The following is a 21,054-nucleotide window of genomic DNA, read 5'->3' on the forward strand; positions in this document are numbered from 1 at the left end:
AGTGTCAGCCACTTACCAGAATCTCCACCACTGCCAGTCTTGTCCTCCCTGTCCCCCTCAGGGCATCTGTCATGATGTCTGCTTCCACAGCACTTTGAGCTGGGGCTCCATCATTTTCTTTCTCTCTGAGCACTGGCCACACTGCATCTTGCATGTTCTGTGGATAGGCCCATCTCTTCTCCCTGACCCTCTGGAAGCCCAGCCCAGTGACCAGTGTGTGTCTGCCAGTGACTGAACCGAACGTTCCCAGGCTAAATGGCCATATCCTGTTAGGAGAACTTGTTCTCCAATCCAGAGTTCTGACCAAGTTCCTGGCCCTGTCAAAACACACATTTTCTATAGGCTTCCAGTTATGGAATGAATAAGTCACAGGGATGAAAGGTACTGCACAGGGAATATAGTCAATGGTATTGTAATAGTGTTGTTCGGTGACAGATGGTAGACATACTTCTGGTGAGCACAGCATAACACACAGAGATGTCGAATCACCACGCTGTACACCCGAAACTAATGTCCTATTGTGTGTCGATGATACTTCAATTTAAAAATAAATAAATAGGGGCATCTGGGTGGCTCAGTCAGTTAAGCGGCCAACCCTTGGTTTCAGCTCAGGTCATGATCTCACGGTTTGTGAGTTTGAGCCCCAAATTGGGCTCCACGTTGACAGCATGGAGCCTGCTTGGGATTCTCTCTCTCTCCCTCTCTCTGCCCCTCTCCCACTCACTCTCTCTCCCTCGCGAAATAAATAGACTTCAAAAAATAAAAATAAGTTAAAATTAAAAAACAAAACATATTCTCTCCCAGAGCCCCGGTCTTCTCCTCTATAAAGTGGTATTGAAGTTCGTGACTTGCACAGCCGTTGTAGGGATTGAGGAGAGGACATGTGTGAAAGCACTTGTAAAGGCTATAACACACAGCAGGCCCACAGTAAGTAGAATTTATTATTGTAATAGCTTGGGAGGCCCAGTGGAAGGAAGCCCCATGGAAGGAAGACAGAAGAGTCATATTAACTCAACTGTACAACTTCAAAAAAGACGTAGGGGCAAGAAGACAGAAAGCAAGATGGGGAGGATGGGAGGTGGTTAAAATCAGCAAAAATTAAAACCCAGCCAGGATCTCCATCAACAACTTATTTAAGAGTAAGGCATCCCACAGGCCAGGGGTAATTGGGTGGGGGAAGCCTCTCTTTCTCCCCGGGGTGGGGATGGGGAACAGGCCAAGCGGGGTGGGGGATGAGGGGGCGAACAGCCTCTTTATTAACACAATTATTTTATTTGCCGAAAGGTAATCATCCTAAGTGAGGTCAAGGCGGCTGGCACGGGAAGGCTCTGCAGGCGGCTGGCCCTCGTTGCCATAGCAACGGAGCCCGATCACTTCTAGCAGCTTCAAGGGCTGGAGGTTCCTGAGAAAGGAGCCCTCCCCACCCCATCTCTCTTCTTCCCCCAGAGAAAGGCTGAAGGCGACCTGCGGGTATTGCATTCCTCCTCTCAGCTCCAAGTGACAGACCAAGAGTCCCTGGGGGAACGTCCAGCCCAGGTTCACAGGGAGCCCATCCTAGGGGAGAGGGGTCTCTATGTCCATCATCTCATTTCATCCCATAATACCCTGCAAAGAAGAGAATAAGCATCACCTGACCATTTTACAGAAAGCTGTGGCTCAGAGGAGCTAGTGATCTATCCACGGACACACAGCCCCTAGGATTTAGAGGCTGGAGTCTGAAGCCTAAGGCACCATTTCCAGTTGCCTCAGAAGCAGGGGCTGTGACAGGACAAGGAGGGATTATACCAGAGTCTTGATTGATCAGAAAAACTGGGTCAGAGGAAAAGTTGCTAACTTAGAAGTCAGGGAAGCCCAGGTTTGAGTCCCAACTCCCCTCTTACAAGCCACTTCACCCTCAGCAAATTTGCTCCGAGCCTTGGTTTATCCAATGCATTCTGCACTTGTGACTTGCCAGTCTCTGCAAACGTAAGTAATGACCAATTCATATTTCCTCATCTGTAAAATGGGCCAACTAAGCCTTGCCCCAGAGACTCAGGACGTCAGTGGTGACTGGTAAACTTGCTACAGTGTACAAACGTTAAGAAGCTTGTTCTCTAATTTTCGCCCAAATCTTAGAGTGTGTTAGCTGTGCATAGAAGGGAACAAAATACTCCCTGACCTCAAATCTTCCGGCCCTGAAGTTCAGGAGACAGCACAGGCGAGGCAGGCCCATTGTGGATGCAGCCTATACTGGGGTCCATTTTGCTTGTGCCCGCAGCACCTATCGCCCTCTGGTGGAGGAGTCTGACAGCCACAGGGACAACCGTGCAAGCCTCAGGGAATTCAGATTTGGGGGAGGGGAGGGATAGAAGGAAGAAGAGAGGCAGCGGGGAGGGAGCCCCATTTACTGAGGGCCTGCTCAGCTCCTCGCCCTTTTCTGGAGATCCTGGTAACCCTGGGGACAAGTGCCCTGAAGTAATTATCCCTGTTCCACAAGAAGGAAATCAAGACTTGACATGGTTAGGAACAGCCCAGGACCCCTAAGGCGGGGACACATGCCCAGGGGCGTCTGACCTCAAAACTCTTCAGATCACAAGCAGGAAGAGAAACGGAGGTCTCAAGGAAGCAATGGCTCCTTCTCCCAGGAGTAGGACCACTCTGGCCCAGATACCAGAGGGAGGCATTCTGGAGGCCCCTGTCCTCCTCCTGCACCTTCTCCCAGCTATCTTCTCCACCAGCCATATCAGGGTCCCAGTCTCCTATGACACACACACTCACGCTCACGCTTGGAGAGTTCTGGCATACTGAAGACATCCACAAAGAAGCCGTTCGTCCAACTTCCCATTTTAGATTCACTCACCTCCTCTGAGGCTGCCAGTTGGAGTTCCCATCCTGTGCCAGACAACATTGAGCAAAGGCAGGAGATGAAAGGGGGACTGTTCAGCATGCATATGGCCCTGGGGGACCCCAGGTGGGGGACCTGACAGGAGAACTTCTGAGGGAAAGGTGGGCAATGGAGAAGAGAGTTCTTGAGGGGTGACTCCTGACTAGTCACACAGAGACCAGGGAAGTTTCTGGGTCATGAGGCAGAGAGAATCAGAGACAAGATGAGAGACAGAGAGAGGAAGGGGATGGCTTTAGCTTCACAGCTGGACCTGGCAGCAATGCCCAGGGTACTGGCCACACTCCAGCAGATAACAGCTCCAGCACAGGCTTAAGCTTTAGTCAGTGGATCTAAGGCTTGGCCACAATCAGCAGTAAGGAAGATTAGCAGAGACCTGGCAGGGAAAGAGGAGGTGGGTGTTTGGCCAAGAAACGGTTGTATGGATCTCTCTTGAGTCGGAGTCAGGGGCTTTCATTGACCCTTCCCATGAGGTGTAGAGTAAAAGACAGAGGTGGGAGTCAGGCTGAGCCATGTCAACAGGGAGGGAAGAAATATGACCCAGTGAAGCCCAGCTAGACCCCAAAACTCAGCCCCAACCCTCTTTCCCCCAATCCCAACAAGTCTCAAGTAAGACCCCAGGATGCCTGGTCAGGGGCATGCCACTCAAGGTGTCCATGCCATCCTTAGTTGGAGAAGGGGGTCTCAGCATAGGAGCTCTGGTGACCTTATTCTCCCCCTTTAGGCCAGGCTGTACAGAGGGAAGGACCGAATGGGTCACATCCCCAATCCCCAAGAGCTCTGGAGAGAGGGTGGAAAGTAGGAGGCGACAAATAGTATCAGCTGCCCAGCATAACTTATTAGCATCCAGGCGAGATTAATCAAGCCCAGAAACCTCGAGCAGACCCCTAATTAGTTGCTGCTGATAACTATATTTGTCATGCTCTCCAATTATTCCACTGTAAATTTCAGAGTTTAATTGCACCTTGTTCTTCATTGAAGTGTCACTGTTTGCACACGCTCCCCTAATTCTTTAGCAAATTTGACAAAATTCAGCATTAAATATAGATTATCTTTAGATTTCCATAATTAACACAACCAAACTGTCTCAGGCCTAAATATTTCTCCCAGTGCCATAAATCTGGCCTGTCCCCAGAACCCAGAGTGCTGCTCCCAGCTCCCTGGCGGAGGCCTCTGGGAGAACATGCATTCACAGTCATGAACTTGACATGTCTTGCACAGGGTTGGGGTATGGGTAGTGGGTGAGGCTTCATTGAGGACGCATAACCAGGGACCATTCCACCCCCAAATTTATAGGAGGCCCCATTGAGGCTGCTCCTTGGGGTAGCTCAGCCGTGTCCTAGGGTTTAGAAGGCCAGTCCAGCACCATGGCTGACCTCTAGGCCCTGGCAGGTGGGCTAGAGGCAAGTGGCCCGGCCTATAGCCAAGCTGAAAGTCACTTCACCCTCCAAAAGCCAAAGGGCCCTGTTTGACTTTTTTCCCCATTAAGGCTGGCCTTGATGTTTGACTTTATGCTAGAAACATGACCCGGGCAAACAGGAATGCCTTCCATGTCACAAAGCCTCCCTGGCACCCTCACTGCCCATCTTCTCTCCTAACCTACTCTCTCCAGACTCACCAGGTGAATATATGGCCATTTGACTTAAACATGCCCACCTGGGACTCTCAGTTCAGATTGGAGGAGGGGAAGAATTCGTGCCCGCCTCCAACATTAGGTTGGGAATCTTTCCCACCAGCCCCCAAACCCCAAACCTAATACTGCAACAAAGTCAGCAAGGTGCCCCATTTCCAAGATGACAAAGGGACAGCAGGGGTGAATGCGAGAGGGCAGAGAAGCCTGTGCCCCCTCCTCCTCCAGATACCTACCTAGTCCTTGACCCCTAGGAAGAGAACCATATGTTGGGTTTATCCCAAGTCAAGTCCCTTCTTCAGGCTGGCTGTTTCATGGGCAGCACAGCATTCAGAGTTCAACTGCAAGCCAAGACCTCCACTCCACACTGCATTCATGCAGATACACACACGCACTTATAGACACACACACAGATATAGAAATAGACACAGGTGCACAGAGACACAGTGCTGACACCCACAGACACACATGCAGACACAAAATCACACACCAACACACAAGGACAGACATACACACGCAGAAACACATACCCCTCTGCCTAAGATGGGGGTAACCAGGCAGAGAAATAAATCAGTGCCATATTCAGGGTCTTGCCACGCTGAAGGGCCAGAGTGGGCTGGAGGCTCCAGCAGACAGTATCTACAACCTCTCACACTCCCTATTGCCTGCCAGCCCAATGCTCCTCAGTTTCCCTGAGGAAGCTATGTTGGTGGTTGAGGGGTTGAAGATGGGAACCGACAGTAATACTGAGAAGCCTCGAAGTGTACTCACAGCAAATTTGGAGGAAAATCAATGGCCTTTAATGAGATTTGATTTTTCTCCATGATGGGCTGGGCTGGGGGTAATGTGGGGGAAATTTCTGGGTGCAACGTGGGAGATGAGTCAGGTCACAGAATGCAGGGCTGGCTGGGAAAGACTGCACAACCAGAGTGAGGAAGCTCCAGGCCTAGTAGCCACAGGGACAGGCAGAGACAGAGGACCAACAGACAGGATATCAGACTGCCATCCAGCACTTCCCACAAGGCCCAGAGAGGGCCCCTGGTCCAGCTCAGGTATCTGTCATGGCTGAGCTGGGTTCTGGATCCAGGAGTCTGGATTTCCCTGTCCTCAAAAGGAATGAGGGGCTGGCCAGGGCCAAGAACAGTGGGAAGTGGTCACCAGAGGGTAGGGAATATATAGCCCATTCAGGGTTATTGGCTTTGGAGGGTGCTGAGAGGCAATTATGAGTGCTTAAATGTGATCACTGGAGTTCACTGAGGATGTGTCAGGCTCCAGCCACCTGTTATTGTCATTCTGCAAAAAACCCTATAAGAGAGGTGGCAGCCCCTTGCTCAGATGAGGATGAGGATCAGAGAAGTCAAAGAGACTGCTCAAATTCATCCAGCCAGTGAGTGCCTCAGGCAGTACCTGAATCAAGGTCTACCAGGCTCTTAAGTCCTTGTTTCATCCATTTGGCTCACAAGCAGCCCCTCATAGGTGATGAAGGAGCCACTTCTTCATCTCTCTTATCTTCCAGCCCAGGGGTCCAAGATCCTTGGGCCATCTGGGGTCAGAGCTTGGGTTTAGGCTCCAGCATGACAAGAACTCAGGGAATCTCCTCCACACCTAGATCCCAATACAAGACTTCCCCAGGCACAGAGGATGGTACACTTGTCAGCTGCCATCCTGCCCACCCCACCCCACTTCACTGGCAAGCTTTGAGCTCCCCCTCCTTCCTTGCTGAATTCTACAAGAGATCAGAGGCCATCAACCCAACCTTAACGTCCTCTACCTGAAGTTTCTGTGCAACATCCTACCTGAATGGTCATCTGAGTGCTTATATTCCTCCAGTGACAGGGACCTCACTACCTCCAAAGTACCCCATTCAGCCTCTGGAATTCTGTTAGCTTGAGCTGCTGTCTCCCTGAGCTTCCCACTGGTTCCAGCCCTGCCCTCTGGGTCACTGCCTGCCCAATTTGACCTAAAGGTGTTGGCAGAATTCCTGACAGTGGAGAGAAGTAGTTAAAAACAATAATTTTGGATGGACTCAGTGATGGTTTCTTGGGTATGATAGCAAAAGCACAGGCAACAAAAGAAAAAATAGATAAATAGGACTAAATCAAAATTTAAAACTTCTGTACATCAGAGGACACAATCAACAGAGTGATAAGGTAATCTACAGAATAGGAGAAAATATTTGCAAATCATCATCTGATGAGGGGTTAACATCCAAAAAATATAAAGAATTCCTACAACTCAACAACAAACAACAGCAACAACAAATAACCTAATTAAAACTTGGGCAAAGGACATGAATAAACATTTCACCAAGGATGATATATACTTGGCCAATAAGCATAGGAAAATATGCTCAGCATCATCAGTCATTAAGGAAATGAAACCAGTAATGAGATATCACCTCACACCCATTAGGATGACTACTATCAAAAAACAAAACAAAACAAAACAAAATAACAAGTGTTGGTGAGGATGTGAAGAAGTTGGAACCCTTGAGCACTGTTGCTGGGAGGGTAAAATGGTTACAGATGCTATGGAAAACAGTATGTAGGTTCCTCAAAAAAATAAAGATAGAACTACCATATGATCCAGCAACCCCACTTTTAGGTATATATTCAAAAGAACTGAAAACAGGATCTCAAAGAGATATGTGTACATCCATGTTCATTGCAGCATTTTTCACCATAGGCAAGACATGGAAGCAACCCAAGTGTCAGTCAACCAATAAATGGATAAACAAAATGTGGAGCCTGCTTCAGATTCTGTGTGTCCCCCCCGACTCTGCCCTTTCTTTTCTTGCACTCTCTGTTTCTCAAAAATAAACATTTAAAAAAAAAAGGTCACATACATAGATACATAGAAAATACAGTGATGGTTGTCAGGGGCTGGGGCAAGAGGAGTGGGGAGTTCTTATTTAATGGGTACAGAGTTTTGGTTCAGTTTCAGATGGAAAAGATCTGCAGGTCTATTGTACTACAATGTGAGTAAACTTAACTACTGAATTATCCACTTAAAAATGGTTAAGATGGTAACCAGGAAAGAAGGAAAAAGCAATGGTTTTGGAGTCAGACAGAATTGGATTTGAGTCCCAGCTCTGCTATTTCCTTCATGACCTGGGGCAAGTTGCCAAATGTCTCTGAGTTCTCAACTCAACCACAGAATCCAACCTGTGAGCATTTATCTCATTGACCAAGCAGTGAAGGGCCTGGGATATTGGTGTGAAACTCCACACATGGAGTTTCAGAAGCAGCAGAACCATGTTCTGGAAGCTACCGTTGGTGGAAGCTGCTCAGGCCTCTCAGACTGGAGTTGGGACAACTGTCATCCCCAGACTGACTGTCCACTCCAAGCCCTATAGGGCCCCTGCCCTCATTCCCTCTCCTACCCATTTCCTCCTGCTCTCCTTATCCCTCACCCCACTCCAGGCACACCATACCCCCAGCCTAGAGCATATGAAGCATGGCCCCTGACAGGGGGGTCTTTGCACTTATTTGGTGTTTCTACTGCTCAGAATGCTCTCAAATGGCTTGCTCCTTCACTCTCCTCAGGTCTTTACTTAAAAGGTCACCTTTTGGGGCGCCTGGATGGCGCAGTCGGTTAAGCGTCCGACTTCAGCCAGGTCACGATCTCGCGGTCCCTGAGTTCGAGCCCCGCGTCAGGCTCTGGGCTGATGGCTCGGAGCCTGGAGCCTGTTTCCGATTCTGTGTCTCCCTCTCTCTCTGCCCCTCCCCCGTTCATGCTCTGTCTCTCTCTGTCCCAAAAATAAATAAACGTTGAAAAAAAAAAAAAGTCACCTTTTCAAGGAGGCCCCTCCCTCACTACACCATTTAAGACAGCACCTTCTCCCAACCACTGCACTTCCATACCCTTTTCCTTCTGCTCTATTTCTTGCATAACACATTACATAATTTTACTTATTGATTTTTGACTTGCTTACTGCTAATATCCCCAGCTGGCACATAGTAGGTGCTCAGTAAATCTTGTTAAGTGACAGCATGAGCCAAGCCTTGGCCTTCTGTCCTCAGAGACCTTCTGTCCCATCCTTTACCCCCATGCTAGTGGTAGGGTCTGCAGCTTTAAGGACTCCCATCCCAGGTCCTGGCAGGGGAGGGGGAGCCCCACTTCCCCTGCAGCCCCAGGCTCCCCAACTGCCACTCCGCCCAGCCTGGGCACCAATCCTGTCCATCAATACCGGCCTCCAGCAGCCACACTTGGACGCCCACTCCAATCGATAACCAGCGGCTGCCATCGATCAGCCCCCAGGGTATCAGGAGCCAAGGGAGAGGAGAGGAGAGGGGCAGAAAGGGTATAGAGACAGAGCCCTAGAAAGGGAGCAGCAACAGGGAGCCCCCAGTGACAGGCAGACATGACAGAGATCATCAAAAAACAGGCAGAGCTGAGAGAGGGGAGGCACCAGACCCCAAGCTAGGAAGGCAAGGAGACAGACACAGACGGAAGCCCTGAGAAAGAAGGAAGAGGCAGGCTGGGAAGAGTTCTTGAAGGCCTACCATGTGCCGTGAGCACCTTTTTTCAGGCCCCAGCACAACCCTGGGAGAAAGATTACTGGTGCCATTTTACAGAAAGGAAATGAAGCTCAGAGGTTAAGAAACTGGACCAAGGCCTGAGCCTTGGTTTGGGAGCAGGGCCAGGACTTAAACCTAAATCTGGGTGTCTCTGGGAGTCCAGGCTCTTTACTGCACCCCACAGTAGCTCGAGCTGTGTATTCTGACCTCCAGCCTGGGCATACCACCCACAGCCACGTGGCAAGCTGAAGGACATGGTCCCCACCCCCCTCTGCAGGATGCCCCACTTAGAGATTGTCAGGATGGTTCAGGAGAAGTGGAGTGGAGAGAGGGGCTAGGGGTATTACATGGGGGAGGGTTTAGTGCTGTGGGGGTGGGGGGAGGGTGGCTGTGTGCAGATTTGGCCTCCTCAACTGAAGGCCTCCTAGCTGATGCTTGAGCTGGAAGTTCTCTCCTTCTAAGCTCAGCTCCCCACCTTCCATCCCCCACCCCCTACAAACCCTTCTGATTGTCACAGCATGACCTTAGGTAAGTTACTTAACCTTTCTGGGCCCCAGTTTCCTATCTATAAACGAAAGGTAATAACAGTGCCTACCCCAAATCATCATGAGGACTAAATGAGACAAGGCACATAAAACCATTAGCACATGGTAAGTACATAATAAATGTTAGTATCATCACCATCATCACCATCACCCATCACCCTGCTGTGCACATGGCTTCAGGGTCCCATACCCACTGCAGTGAGACTGTTCTAAGTATGTGTGTTGGTATCAGGGCTCTGATTCAAACAAGATCCTGCCCCTTGCTGTGCCTGACCCCCAGCTAGTCCCCCCATCTATGGGAAGGGCATCTGTGCAGGGCCTGGATGCAGATGGGTCTCAGCAGGGTCGAGGGCTGAAGGGTTCTACAGAGCATCCCCTCACTCTCGATTAGCTCCTTTGTTGCAGAGAATCAAGAGCAGCTGTGGCTAGGGAATCATTTGTGTCTTGTCTTCTCCAAAAGTGGAAGGGGAGGGCCATCTGGAATTGAGCTATTTGCCTCCAACCCACAATAGGGAAAAGGAGGGAGAGGCGGTTAGTCTCCAACCTCAGGACCCATTTATGTGCTTATCTGTGATTTTTAAATACCCAGTATGTGCCTGGCCCTGGGCTGAGACCTGAGAATATAAAAGGAGTGAAACCAACTCCTGCCTTGATTATGTAAAAGACAAGAGTGGGGATTCCTAGAGGTGGGAGGGGCTTTCATGTCTGCTCCACAGAGGCCTGTGGGGGCTTGGGGGTTACTTGCAAGAAGGGACAAAGCCCACTGTCTTGCTGCCTCCCTTATATGCAGACTTGTGCCTTGGTTTCTTCTTTCTAGAGGAAACTGCTCAGCCAACTGACATTTTTTTTGAGACTACAGATCAACCACAAAAGGTGACACTTCTCATGGAGTCTCTCTTCTGACACCCACAAACCTCAGCAAAAGAGCTGGGAGCCTGAAGGGAAGAGGAAGTACAGAGGTGGCAGGAGAAAGCAGGGCCAGCCAAGTTCAGCCAGCTGCAGGGTTGGGGCAGGGGGCAGCTGGGCCCAGCCCCTCCATCCTGGCCCACAGCTGGTGAAGGGTCTCCTCTGAAATGGAATATTGTGACAGAGAGGGCATAGTATTTCCATCAGAATCCTTCTTGGAGTGTCTGGAGAGGAACATTGTTTAGAAGCAGCCTTCCCAGAGCCCAAGATAGTAATCTCCTGGTCCTAATTCATTGCCCAGACCCACTCCTTTTTCCCAGTCTGAGGAAGAAACTGGGACAATTAACTGGAGCTTCTCTAAACATGGCTCTACTCCCCCACCCACCCCGGTTGGCTAAACAGGGCTCTGCGATTTAAAAATATAATTCAGAGATTAGTTGTTGTGCCTGCAAAATAACAATGGCTGCCTTATTGAGAATTTACAATTTTCTGAGCCCTGTGCTACCCTGCTATAGGTATGGTGTCCCTGTTTTTACAGAAGCAACTGAATGTCCTGGAAAATAAGCGATTTTCCTTAGGTCATCCAGCTGGGAAAAGGTGAACCAGGATTAGAACCCAAGCTGGTGCTGCTCACATCAAGTCACAGATTTGAAAGGAAGAAGTGTCCAGATTGGGATACAGTGGGGCTGGGTGACTAGAATTTACTGATGAGAGGTTGATGGGGAGGAAAAAGAAAGAGGCAGCCCCAGGTACTATGTCTCCTGACCAGGCCTCCAGGACCCTGAGGGGAGGGGATAGTGACAGCCTCCTGGCCAGTGGCCACCTCTCTGCCACATAAAACCTTCTCTATGTGCATCTGATTCCAGACCTAGGAATGGGGCACATTGAGCTCTGGCTGAGTAGGGGGTAGTGAGAACTTTCTGGAGCACCTCCCCCAGGAGGATGAGCTGAAGACCACCAGGGAGGTGTTAATGAAACAGGGAAGCTGTGAACAGACCCAGGAGTGATTCCAATCTGACACTTCCACCCTAGCCCCCACCAGTAATGAGCTGGGACCTGCCCTTCTCCCCAGAGAGGAGGGTGAGGGGAGAAGAGGAAGTCCCTGGGCATCTTTGTAGCTTCAGATGCTTCTGTTCATTTTCATCATCATCATCATCATCATCATCATCATCATCATCATCATCATCTTCCCTACAATAAAAAGCTTGTACTATTAAGCACCTACTATGTCCCGTGCACTATGCCAAGTCAATTTCCTAAATCCAGTAATGAATCATCACAAACTATGTTTGTAGTAGTAGTACCTACTATCCTTATCTCCATTTTATAGGTGACAAAACTGAGGCTCAATTGGATTAAGTGACTGGCCTGAGGTAGAGCCAACATTTGGAGGCAGGACCTTCTTGACTCAGAAGTCTGCATTCTTAATATTTTTGCTACTGTGCTTTTTGGCGTGGGCCCGCAAGAGTCCTCAGCAGGAAGGTGGGCGGAGTGGGAATGTTCCTCTGTCTGGGAACAGGTAGAGGATCCCAACCCTTGGGACCCTCCATGCAGAGAGACATGTACGTGTAGCCCCAGAGCTGGAGCCGGTGTGGTGAATAAAGGCAGCGGGCCCACCCATGTACCCAGAGGTTCCAGAATGGGTAAGAAAGAGGGAAGAACAGGAGCCTAGCCCTACCACCAAACCTCATGGTCTCCCTGTGTGCTCTCTCTGGGTCTTCTTTCCATGGGTGCAATGAGAGTTGGGCCAGGTGACTCCAAGGAGGGACTCCAGCTCTGCCCCCTGCCTGGGAAAGGGGAGGGAGAGGAGCACAGCCCTGAAAGAGTATGTGTGTTTACGGAGGGGTGTGTGTTAGGAAGAGCCCTGCCTCCAGGTCCTAGAGGGAGGGGCTGAGCAACTCTGTGAGTGGAGTCCCATGTTTGTAAACATCATTAATCAGGGATTAGCAGATGGGCATGCTAATTGCACCTGTGGAAGCCGGAGACCTCAAGGTTGATTACATTTACAAACTGTGGGGATCCCTGGCGCCTGGCCCTGCAAGAGTGATGGGGGAGGGTCTAGTTTAGGACCTCAGCCTCGGGGAAAGGAGCTGGCAATTTCCCCTCCTGCCAAAACCCAACCAAACAAACAAATTTCCAGCCCTGCAAGGGACTGGGGTGCTGGCCACAATTCAGCTGTTCTGGAATACCAACCTTCTGAGACCCTTTCCCTCTTGGCTGGGGAGGCCTGACAAAGGAGGATCTTGCCAATGTCATTCCAACCCCCTCCCCTTTCCAACCCCCTTCAGCTGCTCTCAGGAGTACATCTCCTTGTGTATTGCAGCTGAAATATGTCTTAGAGTCTCTGGGGAAATTGAGGCCAGGGTGGCAGGACAGCGGAGCCCATGCAGCTCAGGTGCTGCAAAAACAGCTGCCATGCTCCTCCAGGATTGGGCTGAGGGCTTTACATGAGTGAGTTCATTTAATCTGCACTCTGATCCTCTGAAGTGGAGGCTGTTGGAAAAGTTAAGGGATATGTCCATATTTACACTACCAGCAAGTCAGAATTGGAACTCAAAGCAAGAGCTACTTAACAGTCAGTCTCACGTTCTTAAATGTGGCTCTTCAGGGTCATCCTTACCCTGCCCTGCAGAGGATGGACCTCCACCTTGCCTCTGCCTTCATACCCACAGCCACAGCTGCCCCAGCTCCTGTGTATTTAACCATACTTGCTGAGCAGCCTGTATGCATCAGGCCACCACAAAGAAATTCAGACCTCATCCTTTGCCTTAGGGTCTCAGGTGCTTCGTTTTGGAAATGCCTGGTTTGCATGACCTAACTACATACCTGTGTGCATGGCAGGTAATTACGGCCTCTTTTAGTTCAAGTGAGCCTGCCTTTCCAGAGGTCAGCTGGCTTGCTGCCCACAGGATGAAGCAGAGAGGAGCCCCTGTGCCTGGCTTTTAGCACCAAGAGTGGCCCTCTAGATGGCTCGGACTACTGGGACCCAGAAAACTGAACAACATGCCCAAAACAAGTTAGATAAGGTTCCAGACATGACATAGGAGTCCATGGGCAGGAAAGCAGGCTCTGAACCCCAAGTACCCCAAACCCCAACTTCTAGGTTCCATGATGGGTTTGTTCCCAGAGAGCAGAGCTCGATTCTCTACTGCCACATGGAGGGAACACCAGGACATCTCAGTTCATTTCCATCAAGTCTATTAGTTGGGATTCTCCAGAGAAACAGAACCAACAGGTGATATATATATATCTGTATACTTATCTATATACACACATATAATGCTTATTTATTATGAGAACTTGGCTCATGTGGTTATGAGGCTGGCAAGTCCAGGTTCTGCAGAGAACAGCAAGCTGGAGACCTTGGAGAGCTGATGACGCAGTTCCCATCTAAAGGCCAGCAGGCTTGAGACCAGAAAAAGCCCATGTTTCAGTTCCAAAAGGCAGGAAGAATTCTTAGGGGAGAAGCTTTTTTTTTTTTTTTTTTTTTCCTCCCTCTATTCAGGTCTTCAACTGATTGGATGAGGTCCACCCACACTGGAAAGGGCACTTTGGCTTACTCAGTCTACAAATTTAGATGTCAATCTCATACAAAAACACCCTCACAGAAACACTGAGTATAAGGTTTGACCAACTATCTGGGCATTCTGTGGCCCAGGCAACTTGATACATAAACTGAACCATTATATCCATGTCTGTACTATCATGTGCTAGTCCTGGGGTGCACAGTGCCTAGGTTTACAGAATGCTTTTTCCTGATACTCTCTCATTTTGTTTTTACAAATCTTTGTTGGGGAGGGGTTGGCTGGAGCAGGTACTGAAGGCACTATCCCCATTTTATAGATGAAGAGGCTGAGAAGGCATCCAGGTAAGAAGCCAATAGAGTCAGGGCTCGACCCACCATCTTCTGAACCTAGGGACAGATGAAAGGCCGACTGGCCCAAACTTTTAGGCATGCACTCAAAAGTGCAGGTATGAATGATTTGGAAGCAGTTTCTTGGACATGAGAAGGTGGCTTGAAGACCAGTGATTCTCAGATCTGGCAGCATACTAGCATCAACCGGGGAGCTCTAAAAAACATGGGACCTGGCTCCTGCCGCAGAGATTCTGATCTAATCATTCTGATGCCTCTGGGCAGCTGGAATATTAAAGCTGTCCCCCTCTGCACCACCACACATACCCCCAACCCCACCTAAGGTGTAGCCAAGGTTCAAAACCACATTAGGATCTTGGCTAAGAGTGCAGCATAGATAGGGGAGGCAGTGTGATATGCCCAAGGCTGACACATGCCAGGGTCAGAATCTGTGTGGCAGTTGGGGACAGACAGCTCAAGGGTACCAGTGTGGTAGAGATCTCTATGGAGTTTTATGAAAAGGTTCTTCTTCTTTCTTGAGAGGAAAAACTTTGACTTTATAGCAATCTTAGGCCCTTTTATTTTATTATTTATTTATTTTGAGAGGGAGCGAGCAAGTGGGGGGACAGGCAGAAAGACAGGGAGAGAGAATCCCAAGCAAGCACCGCATTGTCAGCACAGAGCCTGACGTGGGGCTCAATCTCACGAACGATGCGATCATGACCTGAGCAGAAGTAAAGAGTCAGATGCTTAACCAACCGAGCCACCAAGGCGCCCGTGCAATCTTGGGCCCTTTTAAAACAAATTCAAATGTCTTTTTAAATGGGAATCCCAAGATAATTTCATTCCAAAGAGAAAAGAGTGGTACCTCTTACTGAGCACTATCGTGTGGAAGGCACTGAGCTCATGTTGCCCTCTCTATCCTCCCACAACTTGGGAAGGTAGGGTGATCCCCCTTCACCAATGAGGAGACTGAGGCTCGGGTGGGAAGGGAACTTGTTCAAGGTGACAGAGCAATTAGGACTTTAACTTAGGTTGCTGTCCTCCAGGATCCATACTCCAGAGCAGTGGTTCTCAATGAGGGCGATTGTGTCCTCCAGGGGACATGTGGCAACGTCTGGAGACATTTTTGGTTGTCACACGGGGGGGCAGGAGGTGCTCCTGGCATCCAGTGGGTAGAAGCCAGGGATGTTGTTGAACATCTTATGAGGCACAGGACAAGCCATCCAACAAAGAGTTATCTGGCCCAGAATGTCAATACTGCTGAGGTCCTGGAGCCCCTATTCCAGTGGTTCTCAGCCTGGGCTACACATTAGACTCATTTGGGGGCAGGAGGGGGGGCTTTCAAACTCCTGATACCCAGGTTGCCCCCTGACCAATTACATCAGATTCTCTGGGGGTGGGTCCCCAGTGTGAGTTGTTTTTGAAAGATTGCCAGGTGGTTCCAATGGGTAGCCAAGACTGCTCTAAACTACTTATACCGGGGGCTTCTGCTCCATTTGTGGGACCCTGTGGGAGGAGCACCAAATCCATGTGGGTCGTACAATAAACAGCAACACTGTCCCCACCACTCCACAGAACCAAAGGCCAGGGCTCTGGTTCATTGGTTCCTTTCTCAGAGGTGCACACTGACTGATGAGTCACTGGTGAGGAGGTCTGGAAGGCCAGTAAGGTGAGAGGTGTTTGCTAATCTTTCCCTTGCCTCTCTGGGGGCCACAGCCAGGAATCTCCAGAGGTGGCTGCAAAAACTTCCAGAAGAGACTACAGATCAAAGAGCAAGGCTGCCATCTAGTGGAAGAATGGGACAGAATGGCCCAGGTGACATTTTACTGGATCCTCACAAAGAGCCCTGTGAGGGACAGCAGGATGAAGCCTCGTGCTCAAGGCCCCCACTGGGGCAGGCAGGGTTGGAGGCTGGATTTGTACCCGTCTAGTCCACAAGAGGAACGAGGCCTTCCTCTACATTCTCACACTGGTTCAAGAGGAATAGGACACCTGGACTAGGCTGCCCAATTCCCTTTGTATGTCTTGACTTCCAGGCAGGGCCTAGGAGGAAAGAGACCCTCTATCCCAGCACAATCTTGGAGACTAACAAGCTGCCACTTCCAACCGCAAGTCCAAAATCAAAACAGGAAACTGAACTTTCCTTTGGTCTCCATCGCAGAGCTTCCTGCCCTACAAGACAGTGCCTAGTAAACAGGGGCCTGGGTGCACTCTCAGGCAAGAGACTCCAGTATATTCGATCATGTGTGTGTGTGTGCCCTCTAGCACACACACCTCAGACAGTCCAAGTCAGCCCCCATTATGCCTCTCTTGTTCTGGTTCTGAGGACAGTCCTGGGTGCTGAGCCACTCTGGGCCCTGCTGATGTGGCTGAGGTTCCTTGCGGGTCTTAGAGAAGTTGCTCTCTCTTCTCTGCAGAGAAACCCTTCCTCTGGCTGCAAATGGAGTGAAGAAGAATTCCTGCACCGACAGACAAAAGGACAAAAGGGGAAGAGAGAGGATGGAGAAGAGGAAGGACCACGTGTCAGCACTCCCTCTTCTCATCCTCAAAGGATGCATTTGGGGCACCTGGGTGGCTCAGTCGGTTGAGCATCTGACTTCAACTCAGGTCATGATCTCATGTCTCATGAGTTCAAGCCCCACATCAGGCTCTAAGCTGACAGCCTGGAGCCTGCTTCAGATTCTGTGTCTTCCTCTCTCTCTGCCCCTCCCCTGCTGACATTCTGTCTCTGTCTCAAAGACAAACATAAAAAAATTTTTTTAAAAAAGATGCATTTTCCCCATCTGGCACATAAAGGGACTGAGGCACAGAAAGACAGGGAAAATTGTTGAGGGTAAAAACATGTGTGGTCAGAGGGCAAGAAGTCAGGCAACAGTAGACTCACCTGCAGCCACGGAGACATTCAAGGAGTCAAGTCCAGAGGGCAGCTGCCGGCCAGGCAGGATTGTAAGGAGAAGCTGGCAGGAGGCCTGTACCTCCTTGGACAGACCAGAGCCCTCATTACCTGCAGGGCATAGAGGCAGAGGATTAAGGATGCCCCAGTTGGACACATGGGCACTCTGGACATGCACATCTGAACAAGGAAAAGTGGGGACATCTACCTACCCAGCACTAGGACAGTAGGCCGGTCCCAGAGGAACTCCAAGCAGCTAGTGACAGGGATCTCAGAGAACGAGGAAATCTCAGGCCCCAGGCAGCCCACTGTGCCAGCTACGAGCCAGCCCTCCCGGGCTCTGGCCTGAAAGGAGGAAGAAGAAATCAAGTTCTAGGTAACGAAACCTTCATTCAAGCCCCAGCTGAGGAGCTGGTCTTGCGCATATAGTCATTCCCTTGCTGATCCATTCAATTCATCAACGGTTATTAAGCCTCTAGAATGGGCAGGCTCTGTTCTAAGTGATGGGGACAGGGCAGAGAACAAAATGGGCCCAAATCCCAGCTACCCAGTGGAAGGGTGATCAGGGAAGGCCTCACTGAGGCAATACTGGAGTGGAGACCTGAACGAGATGAAGGAGTACCAAGCATACATCTGGGGGCAGATTAATCTAGGCAGAAATGAGTTAAGTGCAAAGGCTGAGGCTGGCACTTATGTGACACATGGGAGGAACAGTGGAGTGGCAAGGTGGTGGCGGGTGGGGAGGGAGGACGAGAGGGAGGGAGACAGGAGAGGGAACAAAGAGCCACATAAGGTAGGACCTCAAAGGCCACTAGAAGGACTTTGGCTTTTGCTCTCTGAGAGAGATGTGAAGGCTTTGAAAGGTTCTGAGCAGAGAAGTAACATGTTTCAACAGAATCACTCTGCCTGCTGGGTTGAGAGCCAATGGCAAGAGATGGGACATTCCCACAATAATGCAGGCAAGAGATGATGGAGGGCTGCGCCAGAGTGGGAGCTGCAGAGATGCGGAGGATTGGTGGGAATACAAAAATACCTTCATGGTAAAACCAAAAGAATTTGTGGATAGGGTGGGCCATGGCAAGCAGGAAGAATCAAGGCCACCACAGCACTGGGCCTAAATAAAGGGATGCGGTTGCCATTGATCGAGTTGGGCAAAGTCTACAGAAGGAAGTGCTTGGCTTCGAAAATGTGAAGTTTGAAATGCCCCTCAGACCACAAAAGAAGCTGTTGAGTAAGCAACTTGATAATATGAATCTGGGGTTGAGAAGTCAGATCCAGGCTAGCATATACATTTGGGAGGCAGCCAAGCATAGGTGGTATTTAATGCCCTGAGACTGGATGAAACCATGAAATGAACACATACAGAACAGAGATCCAAGGACTGGGCCTGGGAGACCTAGGGGGGCAGATGGTCATGGGAGCAGTCAAATGCAAGGCAAGACTGCCCCCTTGTGTCCATCAGTAGAAGCACAACTGAAGACAGAAACCTGGACCAGGGAAGGGGTTTCTTTACTTAAGTTTACCCCTTCCTGGATATCAAAGTTGTTGTTGGTGGTGGTGGTGGTTTGTTTGGGTTTTGGTTTTCTGTAGGGTTGGGGGGGTGGGCGGGAGAAAGGCATAAGTGAATCTGTCTTTGTTCAAACAGCCTTTCAGGCTGTGCCCCCACTCAGAATGCATGACTCCTGCCAACCAGCTTCTCACAGTCCATCACACCATTTACTGAAAACCTACTTAGTAGGCAGCGAGGATCTGAGGTATACTAGCCTCCAAGGCAAAGAGGTATGCCTGGAGAAGGAGTACAGTAAAGGGAATGAAGCTAGGAAGTCTTTAACTTCAGATTCTGCCCTACTTATGGTTTTGAAAATTCCAGAATCCTTCCCTTCCAAAAGGGATTTAGAAGGGCATAGGAAACGATGCCAACATTCCCCTTTCTCTCCCCTTCTTTCATCAACTGCTGGATGCGTGCCCTTGGAGAGACTGAGTTTGTCTCGTTTCTTCTCTACCCACCGTCCGCCTCCCCGCCATTACCTGTAAAAAACCGGCCAGGTCATCAGTGGAGAACAGGTCCATCACCTCCATAGCCCCCGCGCTGGCTTTGCTGACTACTGGAGTGAGTGGGCAGCTGCAAATTTCCCCATGCCCTGCATTAAACTGGGTAATCTCAAACCCGGTGCTTTGCCCTAGCCAACCCCCACCTCCCCGCCCCGCCTCCCTGGCCCTGGCCCCCAAGGGTTAAGGGTGAGAATGCTGACGATGGGGCGAGGGATCAAGGGTCAAGGTGCTTAGAAACTCGGTTGTGCCCCAAAGCGGGGCACATGGGGATTAAGGGATGTCCATGCCTGTTTCTCCCGCTGGTGATGACTTTATCCACTCCGAGAAAATGAGCAGAACGCAGCACGCCCCCAAGGTTCCGGGGATCCTGGAGCCCTTCAAGGACAAGCCACAGCTGCCGGGGGTCGTCGCCTGGCCTCGCCTCCCCGACCTCAGTCCAAGGCCGAGGCTGAAGCGGGCTCACCTCCATGCAGACGCCCTGGTGGACCTGGTAGCGGCACAGGGCGTCCAGCTTCTGCCGTCTGGGCCGCAGAACTGGTATGTCACGCGCCTCTGCCGCCCGGAGCAGCTCGGCCCGCTCCCCTTGCAACCCTGACCTGCCGGCCTGGAGCAGAAGCCTGGCCACGCGGCGACGAGCAGCTCGCAGAGCCAGGAGACAAGGGGACAGGCCAAACAGACGCTCCAGTCCCTCCGCAGATCGCGGGGTCGGCGCCAGGTCATCAAGTAGCAGGCGGCTCAGCTCCTCCCCGCCGGGCCGCTCCCCACGCCTCGCCGCTTGAGAGGAATGACGCGCGAGCAGACGACCCGAAAACCGCGAGGTCGCGCCCCTGAAGGCCCAGAGCAGTGCCATGGTCGATGCCCCCTGCTACGTCATCAGGATTGGTCACTCCCGCCGCGGCCCGCTCCGGGTCCCCAACATTGGCGAAGTACACCCGATGGCCGTCTCCACCTCGCCCCCTCAGAGTACGAATAGCCTGGATTCTCGACTTAGACTACCCACAACCAGGTAGCCTAACCAAGGCCGCCCCTCCCCGGCTCCCACGTGGGCTACTCTGCTTCCGGGTTCGGGCGGCCCGCCCCCTGCCCGCTGACGCACTGCGCATGCCCGACCGCCAGGCGGTGCCCACAGCGCCTCCTGCAGGACTAGCTGAGCCGCAGCCTTCTCTGTACCGCGACCTGCTGGGCTGCCACCTACTACCGGCATCATTCTGTGCCTTTCGAGGTCCCAGAAGGCTGGAGGGCCACATTCACCCAGACACCGGCAAAAGCCACTTGAAAAGGGATGTGTTCCAACCAGGTCAGTCGTGGTGATTCCCCCCCGCCCCCCCCCCCCGACATCCAGTCCACCACCAGGTGCTGGGGATTTTCCTCAGAAGCTTCTGCATCCAGCCCCTCCTCTGCACCTCCACTGCCTTGTCAAATCCTCAGCATCAGTCAACAGGACGCCAGCAGTAACTTCCTATCCCGTGGCGGCTGATTCTCCAAGTGACAGCTCTGTGCCTCTCCTTCACCTGCTGACAAGCCAACTGATGTCCTTGGCCCATAGGTAATCACCAGACTCTTTGCTCAGCACACAGACCTCCGGTGATCTAGGCAGCAGCTTCCTTTTCAGCCCCATCTCACTCCTGCACTACATTCTGTGCTGTTCCCATGACATTGCCTGCTTTTTTGGCCTCCCGGCCTTGTATCCACTGTTGTCCTCTTTCCTGGCTGGCAAACTCCTACCCATTTCCAAGACTCAACCCAAACCCACATCTGCTACCTAAGGTAA

General features: G+C 50.9%; 1 protein-coding gene across 2 annotated transcripts; it reads right to left on the bottom strand.

The window, feature by feature from the left end:
* Positions 1 to 923: 923 nt before the first annotated feature.
* On the bottom strand, positions 924 to 20,546 carry MRM1 (mitochondrial rRNA methyltransferase 1). Of its 2 annotated transcripts, none has more exons than XM_086686744.1 (5): positions 19,571 to 20,546; positions 19,260 to 19,353; positions 17,444 to 17,576; positions 17,223 to 17,342; positions 924 to 1,605 (listed from the first exon to the last, which is right to left on the bottom strand). In XM_086686744.1, exons 1-5 carry the CDS (start codon positions 20,131 to 20,133, stop codon positions 1,586 to 1,588), a joined length of 930 nt encoding a protein of 309 aa, XP_086542870.1. In that variant the 5' UTR covers positions 20,134 to 20,546; the 3' UTR covers positions 924 to 1,585. The 2 variants fall into 2 exon arrangements, with proteins under 2 accessions (XP_086542870.1, XP_086542869.1); XM_086686743.1 differs by lacking the exon at positions 924 to 1,605 and adding an exon at positions 16,125 to 16,797 and having other exon boundaries at positions 19,571 to 20,535.
* Between the last annotated feature and the right edge of the window lie 508 nt (positions 20,547 to 21,054).

Source organism: Puma concolor, chromosome E1, assembly GCF_028749965.1.
Source record: "Puma concolor isolate L17-30 chromosome E1, mPumCon1.1.hap2, whole genome shotgun sequence".
Lineage (NCBI taxonomy): Eukaryota > Metazoa > Chordata > Mammalia > Carnivora > Felidae > Puma > Puma concolor.